Here is an 11,896-nt window from a genome sequence, read left to right on the forward strand (position 1 = left end):
GGTCTATATGTCTGTTTTATGCCAGTCCCATAATGTTTTTATTACTGTAACTTTGTAGTGTATTTTGAAATCAGGAAGGGTGATCCCTCCTCCCCCCCACCCTTAAGATTGTTTTGGCTCTTTGGGGTCCTTTATGGTTTCATATGAATTTTAGGATTGTTTTTCTGTTTATGTAAAAAATGCCATTGACATTTTGATAGGAATATCTTTGAACCTGTAGATCACTTTGGGTAGTATGGAAATTTTAATAATATTAATTCGTCCAATCCGTGAGTATGGAATATCTTCCCATTTATTTATGGTTTCTTCCATCAATGTTACATAGTTTTCAGTGTACAGATCTTTCACCTCCCATTCTTTTTGATGCTATTGTGAATGTGATTGTTTTCTTAATTTCCTTTTTGAGTAATCTCTACACCCCGTGATGGGCTTGAACTCACAGCCTCCGAGATCTAGAGTCAACATGCTCTACCAAATGAGCCAGCCAGGCACTCCTTAATTTCCTTTTCAAGTAGTTCATTGTTAGTATATAGAAATGGAACTGATTTTTGTTTGCTGATATTTGAGTTTTCTTACTAATCTAGCTAAAGATTTGTAAATTTTTTTTATAGCTTCAAAAAACTAGCTCTTAGTTTCATTGATTTTTTTTTTTTCTATTGGGTATTTCATTAATTTTTCCCTAATTTCTGTTATTTCATGCCTTCTGCTAATTTTGGCCTTAGTTCTTTTTTTATTCCTTAAGGTATAAAGTTGTTTGTGATTCTTTTCTTTATTTTTATGTAGGCATTTACTGCTATAAGCATTCCTCTTCATCTACCTTTGGCTCAGGTTGTGATGCCGGAGTCCTGGGATCGAGCCCCACATCAGGTTCCCTGCTCAGTGGGGAGTCTGCTTCTCCCTCTCCCTCTGCCCCTCCCCCCTGTTCATGTTCTCTCCCTCCCTCCCTCTCAAATAAATAAAATCTTAAAAAAAATTCCTCTTAGTTCTCATTTTGCTGTATCCCATCAATTTTGGTATGCTGTTTTCATTTGTCTCAGGATATTTTCTAGCTTCTCTTTGATCTCTTTTTTGACCCATTGTTTGTTCAGGAATATGTTGTTTAATTTCCCAGGTTTCTGAATTTAATCTTCGTTTTTGATGGATATTTTCCCTGAGCATTGAATTTTAGGGTGGCACTTTTTTCAGCCCTTTGAAGATGTCCTACCATTATGTTCTGGCTTCTGTTGAATTGTCAGCTGTCAGGTGTCATTGTTCCGTTGACAATGATGTGTTTTTTCTCTGGCTTCTTTTAAGATTTTTCTGTCTTTTGCTTTAAGCTCTTTGATAATTATATATCTAGATGTAATTTCCTTTGGATTTACTCAACTTGTGGTTCACTGAGGTTATTGAATAAGAAGGTTGATGCCCTTCATCAGTTTTAGAAAATTCTGGCCTATTTGTCTAATCAAATAGTGCTTTTCCCTCATTATCGCCCTCCTGCTGGCATTCCAGTTACCGTGTGCTAGCACTTTGGCTGAGTCCCACATGCCTGTTGGGCTCTCTTCTCACATTTACATTTTTTCTTTTTTCTTTTTTTCCTGTGTCTCACTTTGGTGATTTTCTATTGATTCTTCCAGAATACTAGTCCTGTCATCTGTGGGATCTGTTCTGCTGCTAAACCCACACATTGAATTCTTAATTTCAAACATTTTTCAGTTCTAGAATGCCCATTTGATTCTTTTTAAAAATAAATTTGAATTCTCTGCTTAAATTCTCTACATTTTCATCAATTTTTTTCTGTCACTTCCTCTACATTCTTAATCATGCTAATCACATTTATTTTAAAGTTTTTTTTTTTTCCCCAGATAATGCCAATATCTGAATCAACTTTGGGTATGTTCTTCCCTGCCCCCGCCCCCCGTATTTGGTCTTGTTCTTTGATCCTGTTTCTGGTGTTGGGGGGGGGGTGTGTGGAGAAAGTGGGAAGCATACCTGATTTTTTTTAATTGAATATTTGACATTATGGATAAAAAATTATAGAGGCTCTAGATGAGTTATCTTCCTCCAAGGCAGACTGAGATGTCCTGTGGCTGACAGATACCAGCCAGTCACCTTAACACACACAATGAGGTTTGATTTTAGGCTTTGTTAGGACTGCTCTTTTTCACTTTTGCCCTTACTCCTTAGATGTGGCTGTTATTCCTAACATGGGATCCTTTGGGGATCTCAGCTGAAACCCTTGGTGGGGCTCAGACTCCATCCTCCGCTCCTCAGCTTTTATAAGGTATAATTCATATTCCATAGTTACCCATTTAAAGTGTACAGTTTAATGGCTTTAGTATATTCACTAGTCCGTTAGCTTATTGCGCATTCATCCCACAAGCAATTGTAGAACATTTTCATTATTTCCCAAATATACCCTGCGTCCCTTAGCTGACACCCTACCCTTTATCTGCCAGATACTCATCTACTTTCTGTCTCCATTGATTTGCTTATTTTTTGCGACATTTCATGTAATTAGAATCAGTACAATATGTGATCTTTTGTGTCTGGCTTCCTAACATAATATTCTCAAGGTTGGTCATGTATCAGTACTTTATTTCTTTTTATGGTTGAATACTCCATTGTATGGATAGACCACATTTTGTTTATCCATTCATCAGCTGATGGATATTTGAGTTATTTTCAGTTTTTTGCTATTATGAATAATGTTGCTGTGACATTCATGTACATGTTTTTATGGAGACACGTTTTAAATTTTATGAGGGTATGTACCCTAGGAGTGGAATTGCTGGGTCATATGGTAACTCTTTGTTTAATGTTTTGAGGAATTGCCAGACTTTCCTAAATAGACATTCCCACTGGCCATATAAGAGTGTTCCAATTTTTCCATGTCTTTGCCAGTACTTGTTATATCTATTTTTTTTTTAAGTCATAGCCATCCTTGTGGGTGTGAAGATATATGTTATTGGGGTTTGGGGCTATGCTTTTGATTACATATGTTAATCATGTTTCTTGAAAGTCTGTCATTTACCTCTAGTTCCATGAGGTGAATTTTCAGATAACTATGACGGAGGCAGTCATTGATAACTACAGAGAGCTGAATCTGGTAGTGTGATGCTTCTCAAAGTATAATGTGCTTACACATCCCTTAAGAATCTTGTGAAGCTGCAGGATCTGAGTAATTTGGGATGGGGACACAGGTTCTGCATATCTAGCAAGCTCCCGGGTGATGCTGCTGGTTGGTGACACTCTGACATACAAAGTGTCATACACTTTGAGCAGCAAGGCTGGAGAACACTCTTCGGAGAAAGAACCTTGACTGTCAATTAAATGCTCAAGTTGCCTGCGGGCAGTTGCTGTCAGAGTGTCATACAAATTTAGAAAGCATTCACCTGTGTTTTTTTTTTTTTTCTTTTCAGAATAAGCTATCAGAATGCATCTTAAATATGTTTTAACAATGCATCTTCAAAATCATATTTAAGAGGAAAGAAAAAGGATATAGCCTCAAAAATTTGTTTCTGATTTCAATTTTTGTTAAACTACTGAAAATAGACAGCGGGACATAGTGTAAAAAACACTTGGTCTGGCTGGTCTGCAATCTACGGCTTAGCCTCACCACAGACTCAAATCTACAGGTTGGCACAAGTTACCTTTTGGAGCCTCAGTTTGTCCATTGGCAAAGACCGATTTAGATAGTGATCTTTTCAGCTCTGAAAATTTATCATATAAATATTTACCTGCCTTTGGAGCCTTATTGAAAGAACTCACTAATGCTTAGCCTCATTCTGAGAATAAACTTACAGGGTAACTAAAACACACATGAATTGCATAAGCCAAGTAAAAATTTGAATCTGCATCTTTGATTTCCTGAAGTAGCATATTGTGTGGCCAGTATAGCTAATCTGAAATGTGAGTTTCATTTTTGCTGTCAAAAAAGGCTACCCACATAGCCCTTTGTATACTGCATAATTGTATAACTGCATTCATGCCAGCCATGTTTGAAAATGAGCAGGATTTTTTTTTTTGTTATGGAACAAAAAGGGAATGCCAACTGATACTAGATGTCTACTACATATGAGGCTGAAGAACATACAAAGCTACCTTTTCTGTTTGTATAATTACTGGTTCAGTTCACTCAGGGCAGATCCCAGACTGTTGGCAGCCTAGTCGGGGTAGGGCTGGCTCTAGTCATATTAATGCCAGTTACCATCACAGAAGGTGAATGCTAAGTTACCAGAGATGGTATCTGCTTCAGCAATGACTGTACGGTAGGACATAGGATCTCATGGTTAAAATTTGATATTCTATTCACTTAAGTCCAGTTTAGTCTCCATAGGGGATGTTCATCTTTTTTTCTCAAACCCTGGTTCTTAGTACTCCATTTTGTCTCTTCTTCTCAGGAGGCTTCCTTTAACTAGTTTATGTTCTCTCGGTGTGTTCACACTGCAGAATGCGGGCCAGGCCTCCATTCATGGCTGGCTGCAGGACACACACTGTTTCTCCAACTGAGGGCTGTGAGCTTGGGGACAGGGATCCTGTCTTACTGGGAGATGGTGAGAACAGGGACTGGGCTGAGTTCCCATCTCTGCTTTGTCATCTCCTGGTTAACACTGGATAGCTTCGCCTCTTGTGAAAAGCGTTCTGCTAAGTGAAAGGGCCCATGGTGAGGACGACAGAACCCCGAAGCTAGAGCGGTCGTACTGAGGTTTGAATGAAGAAGCACGTGCAGGTAGCCTGGCCGTGTGCCGGACATGAGCACTTGCCGCCTTCTCTCGCCTTTCCCGCCGCCCTTCCGCAGCTCTGTGTGGCCGCTTTCAGCACCGTGTTTGCTCATAATGTGTGTTCAATAAATGTTTCTTGAATTGAATTGATGGTCACTAAGTTAGAAAAGGACTGTTTTTTTCTAGAGAGGAACTAGGTTCTTAAAAGTGAGTAGTGGTATTCCGATATGAAAAATATTTGTCTCTGTAACTAAGGAACCAAAACAGGGTTAATTCTTCCTGTTACACTAACAACTACTTTTCATGCTTTTGCCCTATTTTTCTCATACTGCAGCAGCCAAACCTAGAGAGTTCTTCGGATTCTTCCACATTGCCCAAGTTGGAGGAGTTCTACATCTCTCTGATTCGGTCGCAGCAGTCAGCGGAAGGGAGCCAGCCCGAGGCCAGCAGTGTCCAGACTCCGGCCAAGCCCGTTCAGCTGTCCTCAGCAGCCCTTAATGCAACGCCTCCGGTGCTTGATCCTCCAGAAAAACGCTCTGGTTCAGGTAGCTTTACATTTAATTGACAAACACAGTGGTTTGTCATCCTGCTAAAAAGCCTGCATTGATTTTTTCAGAACCTACCTTGAAAAATTGCTGACTTTAGCCTTGGTCTCAAGTCCTTACTGAGCTCAGTTGTCCCTTCTATTTGCCACTCCTCTTTTTATGTGCAGTTTGGTCGGGGGCCGTCTGTTTTACATACAGTAGAATTTGTCAGTTTTGAATAGATGGTTCTGTGAGTTTTGACACATGTATACAGTCTTGCTGCCACCACAGTCGTGACCTAGAACAACTCCACCAGTTCTTTGCTTCCCTCTGCAGTCATTCCCTCCCCTTGCTTGCTGGTTCCCGCATGTTACTTTCTCTTTTCTAGAATTTCATAGAGTCATGCCTTAACATGGTTTTTAAGTCTGACCTTTTTCACTGAGCATGATGTTTTAGAGACTGATTTATGTTGTTGCCAGTGTCAAAAGTTCTTATTTGTTGCTAAGTGGCACCCAGTTGTATGGATATCTCTTCATCAGATGAACAGATTTGGGCCTTTATGAATAAAGCTGCCGTGAACAGTCACACACACAGCTCTCTGTGTAGCCATAGTCAGTACGTACCAAGGAGTGAAATTGCTGGGTCACGTGATCACTGCACGATTAACTTTTTAAGAACTGCCAAAACGTTTTCCAAAGTGGCTCTTCCATTTTTGATTCACACAGGATTACATGAAATCTGATTGCTCCATCTCCTTGCCAACAAATGATATTACCAATCTTTTAAAATTTTGCTATTCTAGTGCATGTGTAGTGGTATCTTATTGTGGTTTTAATTTATATTTCCCTGTTTGCCAGTGAGGTTGACCATCTTTTCATGTGCTTATATGCAATCTGTAAATCTTCTTTAGTGAACTTACATGTTCAAATATTTGCTCATTTTTTATTGGATTATCGTCTTTTCATTGATTTGTAAAAATTCTTTATTCTGGACAAAAAGCTTTGTCAGATATATACATCTATATGTATGTGATATATATCTCACAAATATTTTAAGTGTGTGACTTCCTTAGCAGCATCTTTGGAAGAGCAAAAGTTTTCATTTTGATGAAGTCTGATTGATTTTTTTCTTAATAGAAAGTTTGAGCTTTTTGTGTCCTATTTAGAAATCTTTCCTAACCCAAGTAACTGATTTGCTCTTTTTCTTATGAAAAGTTCTGTAGTTTTAGGTCTTAAAATTAGATCTGTGATCCAATTTGTTAATTTTTGAGTTATGGTTTGCATTAATATTATGATGTAAGGATCAATGTTTATTTTGATTGCATATAAATATTCAGTTGTTCTAGCACCATTTGTTGAAAAGACTGTCCTTTTTTAAACTGCCTTGCTGTCTTTGTCAGAAGTCAGTAGGCTGTATATGTGAGGGTCTATTTCTGCACTTCCTATTATGTTTTATTGGTTTATATGGCTTTATACCACTGCCTTGATTAGTGTGGCTTTGTATGTCTTGAAATCATACAGTTTTGTTCTTTTTCAAATTGTTTTGGCCATTTTAGGTCATTTTCCATATGAATTTTAGAATTAACATAAATGTACACAAAGCCTGCTAAATTTTTATTGGGATTTTTTTTGTACATTGTAATATTAGTTTCAGGTGTACAATATAGTGGTTCAACAATTCCATACATCACCTGATGCTCATCTCCACAAGTGCCTCCTTAATCCCCATCACCTATTCAATACCTGCCCTCCCCTGCTTCTGGTAACGTTACAGTTCTTTTTTTTTTTTTTTTTTTTAAGTTTTTATTTAAATTCCAGTATAATTAACATACAGTATAATACTGCTTTCAGGTGTACACTTTAGTGATTCAGCACTTCCATACATCACCCAGTGCTCATTACAACAAGTGCACTCCTCAATCCCCATCATGTATTTTACCCATCCTCCACCCACCTCCCCTCTGGTGACCATCAGTTTGTTCTCTATAGTTGAGTCTATTTCTTGGTTTGCTTCTCTCTTTTCTCTCCCATGCTCATTTGTTTTATTTCTCAAACTTCACATATGAGTGAAATCGTATGGTATATGTCTTTCTCCTGCAGACTGATTTCACTTCTCATAATACTCTCAAGCTCCATCCGTGTTATCACAAACGGAAGATTTCATTCTTTTTTATGGCTGAGTAATATTCCATTGTATGTATATATGTGTGTGTTTTTATATATATATCACCTCTTCTTTATCCTTTCATCAGTCAATGGACACTTGGGCTGTTTCCATAATCTGGCTATTGTTGATAATGCTGCTATAAACATCAGGGTGCATGTATCCTTTGAGTTTGTATTTTTGTATTCTTTGGGTAAATACCTAGTAGTACAATTGCTGGATCATAGGGTAGTTCTATTTTTAACTTTTTGAAGAACCTCCATACTGTTTTCCAGAGTGGCTGCATCAGTTTACATTCCCACCAACAGTACAAGAGGATTCCCCTTTCTCCACATCCTTGTCAACACCTGTTGTTTTGTGTATTGTTGATTTTAGTCATTCTGACAGGTGTGAGATGATATTGCATTGTATTTTGATTTACATTTCCCTGATGATCAGTGATGATGAGCATCTTTTCATATGTCTGTTTGCCATCTGTATGTCTTCTTTGGAAAAATGTCTATTCATGCCTTTTGCCCATTTTTTAATTGGGTTATTTGTTTTTTGGGTGCTGAGTTGTAGAAGGTCTTTATATATTTTGGATACTAATCCTTTATCAGAGATGTCATTTGCAAATATCTTCTCCCATTCCGTAGGTTGCCTTATTTAGTTTTGTTGATTGTTTATACCTTTGCTGTGCAGAAGCTTTTTATTTTGATGAAGTCCCAATAGTTTATTTTTGCTTTTGTTTCCCTTGCCTCTGCAGACATATCTAGAAAGAAGTTGCTATGGCTGATCTCAGAGGTTACTGCAAGTGTTCTTGTCTAGCTAGATTTCTAGCTGCCTCTTCTCTTGTACTTTTTCCCACAAATTCTAGGCACCTTGGCCTTCTTGAATTCCAAACTCTGTCTTTTCAACCCACTAAGATCTCCAGGCTCAGTTTGGCTTCTTCCTTCTTGTACTGAAGCCTAGAAACTATTCCAGCAGGAGCTAAGGTCGTTGTAGCACTTACTTCATTCGTTTCCCTTGTCTTAGGGATCACTGCCTTGCATGCTTGTTGTTCAGTGTATGAATCTGCTACTGTTTCAGACATTCTGCCCAGTTTTCCAGTTGTTTAAAGCAGGAGGGGTCGTTTTTCAATCACTGTTGAATTAACATCAGATCTGGAAGCAGAAGTTTTGCTACTCTTTTAAATTCTTTGATCATGTGTCCCTGCTTTCATGTATTTATACCTTTTAAAATCTGAGCTCACCAAAACTGTGTAAAACTTTATTTTATTAGAACTCACCAGCTCTTTTCCTCTAGTGAGCATTAATTATAGCTTTATGATCAGAGTTTTATTTTTTGGAATACCCTGTCAAATTCTCCTTGAATATAATTCATCACAAATGTATGGAACATATACCACATGCTACTATGTTAGTTGCTAAAAATGCAAAGATGAATAAAGTACTGGATTATGTCCGTGTTTTCTCTAGATTTTTTGAAATCTGTGTTTTTAAGGTCTAGAGCAGTACTTTTCAAAATGTAATCATATTGGTACCAGTCTGCAAAGTGTTTGTGATGATGGACAACACATTAGCACATTATTTAGCTCATCTGCATTTTTTTTTTTTTTTTTTAACTAAAGCAGAATTTTCTTGAAAGAAGCAGTGTGTTGGCTTAGATGCTGGCAAAAGCTCCTTCTTTCATTGTAGGCAGGTAATAAAGTGTTCATGGTCTAGAGTATACGTGTGACAATGCCTAGCATCCCCTTCCTTGGCTGTTTGGAACTTCTGGCACTAATTCCTCAGGAATTTATTTTATGGCTGATAACCTGTTTTTGGGACTTCTTACAAACATCTTGGTCAGTTTTGTTTTTACACTGGTACACTCAAATTGAAACCACTTTGGCAATAGAAAACACCTGTGGGACACCATTGTGCTCTCTGCTGGAAGGAAATAGGAGAGCTTCAGGACTCCTCCCTGGAATTGGAATTCTATCCAATTTCTGATGTCCTAGAAAGAAATTTTTCCCTTCCCTGTTCATAAGTACCTTTTTTCCTCTCTTTTCGCCCCCTCATTCTGACAAGGATTTATTTCATCTCAATTCCCCATTCTCATTTCCTTTCCATTTGTTGACTGATTTCTGAGTCTCATCCTCTCTAATTGTAACAGAAAATGTCACCACCTAAAGAAAATGATTGTCACACACACTAGTAAAGATCTAGAATGGGAAAGAGAAGGCAATGAGTGTGAGAACCCCTTGAAAAGACTTGTGTTTTCTTTCTTTTTCAGTGGAGAGCTCTTCAGAGAGCCTAAAGAATGATTTCTCTAGTAGCCATGCTATTACAGTATTCAAAGACAAGAGTCCCGTATTCAAAGACAAGAGTCCCGGAGCCCTGGACCAGCTCTCTTTGATCTTGTCTCCTGAGCACCAGATTTCCCAGAAGCTCTACATCCCTCGGAGCACAGCCACTGCGGCCTTAGGGGCTGCTGCACGGTTAGCCACCTCCAGGAGCCTCTTACACTGGTACCCCAGTGTGAAAAGGATGGAAGCATGAGGGAGGGAGGAGGGGAGAAAATAATAAGCCAGGTGCTTTAGGGCTTGGTGATTTCCCAAGGCCAAAATGAGGAGGTATTGAGACAAAACAGTATTTTGATAGTTGATGCCTTTGTTTTTCTGTGTGATCGTATGTTAGCTTTATTTTGCAAACAGTGCACTTTGTTGTGTAAGTATTGATATTTAATGTTTTAATTTTTATTGACAGTGTTTCTTATTCCGTATAAGTTTGTTCACCTTAATGTAGTAGTTTAAAGGAATTTTTATTTTTTGTTGTTTCTGTGTGTGTGTGTGTTTCTATAAATGTTTTTCTTGTACATATCATGACTGATAAATGAAAACTGAAAAACTAATGTTTTGTGATCCATATTTAGTAAGACAAAAATTATCTCAGATTCTTATTTCCAGAAAAAGGATGTCTGAATTGTAAAGGCTGCTTTTTCTTTTTCATTTGAAATTTTCTATATCATAGAGATAATTCAGGCCTCCAATTCTTACCATTATTATTTCTTTGAAATGCTAGAATCAGTCAGAAAATTCACATCCTAAAGCTTTGGTCATGTAAACACTTGCACATTTAAAAAAATGTAAGTAGTCTTTCAGTACAGTTTCCTGAAGACTAATAACAAAATTCTAGAGACTGGTTGTTGAAACTTGCCTGCACCGTCTCTGTAGGCCTCACAGTTCCCAGGAGCTTCAGCGTTTAAGCATCTGTGGGACATGGTGTTCTCTGAAGTCAAATTGTGTGAAACACCTTATGGCTAAAGGTATGAACTATCAAGAATAAACAAGAGACCGAAAGGTGAAATTAAAGAATATGAGTGGTACTAGTTTTAAGTTCTTTGTGGTAAAATACTGGACTTATCCCCAAATTTAAAAAAATTGAATACAGACGCATTTCTTGAAGTAAAATCTGAGAAAGAGCTGTGAAATACGTGTGTGCCGAATATAACTCGATTCTCACCTTCCAGACCCCTTCTCTAAGGCCTCCTGTTTCAGCATTACATGGCAGAGCTGGCCCCTACTTCCTTTCTCTCTTTCTACAGTAAGGGATTTCTCCTCATCTCAACAACTTAATCAGCAAAATATCCACTGAGGAAGGGGGTGAGATGATATTAAATATGAAGTACATTTAAATTTAGACTATAACTGACTGAAACTTCTTTCTTAGAATTAAGCAATCATGAAACAAAGTTAAACCCTGAGTCTCTAACTACTGATGTGCTTTGGTTTAAAAACCTTAGAGAGGGGGGCACCTGGGTGGCTCAGCCGTTTAGCGTCTGCCTTCGGCTCAGGTCATGATCCCAGGGTCCTGGGATCGAGCCCCGCATTGGGCTCCTTGCTCAGCAGGGAAGCCTGCTTCTCCCTCTCCCACTCCCCCTGCTTGTGTTCCCTCTCTCGCTGGCTCTCTCTGTCAAAAAATAAATAAAAATTAAAAAAAAAAAAAACCTTAGAGAAAACATATTTAATACAATAAAATTTAAAAATCCAGATTCACCTTAAATTCCAGTATATCTGTAAGAATGATGATATTCTAATTAACAACAAAAAAAGGTAATCTGAAAACACCACTGATAGTTGATCCAACAGAAAGAACAGGTTCCCATTTGGGTTTTTGTGATTTTATATCAGACATCTTTATTGGAGAAGACAGCTGGAAAGTTATATGAAGGGTCAATGAACAGTTAAATATAGGACAGTTAAATATCATTTATGATAATCAACTATGTTACGAATTGGAAAAGTTCTGTTTTTCATGTAGGTTTAGGTAATTACCTACAACTTGTTTCTAAAGAAGAAAATTCATTTTGGAATATGCTTCTTAGAATTCTTCCTTTAAAGAAGCCAGGTTTGAGTAATATACTTCACTTCTCCAGATGGGCAGTCATTGGGTTGGGGCAAAGTGAATCTGGTAATATTTACATATTTAGTAGGTCATACTATAACTCTCTCTGTAATAGCATGAGCTACCAGGAGGAACTCTG

The 11,896-nt window shown here is 37.9% G+C and overlaps 1 protein-coding gene across 1 annotated transcript in view; it reads left to right on the forward strand.

The window, feature by feature from the left end:
- TDRD5 (tudor domain containing 5) overlaps positions 1-10,264 on the forward strand; it is a 100,852-nt gene extending 90,588 nt beyond the window's left edge. The window contains exons 16-17 of the mRNA XM_036120958.2: positions 5,038-5,248; positions 9,647-10,264. Coding sequence (XP_035976851.2) covers positions 5,038-5,248; positions 9,647-9,912 — 477 coding nt within the window. The 3' untranslated portion in view covers positions 9,913-10,264. The remainder of the gene's footprint in view (positions 1-5,037; positions 5,249-9,646) is intronic.
- Positions 10,265-11,896: the final 1,632 nt, after the last annotated feature.

Source organism: Halichoerus grypus, chromosome 7, assembly GCF_964656455.1.
Source record: "Halichoerus grypus chromosome 7, mHalGry1.hap1.1, whole genome shotgun sequence".
Lineage (NCBI taxonomy): Eukaryota > Metazoa > Chordata > Mammalia > Carnivora > Phocidae > Halichoerus > Halichoerus grypus.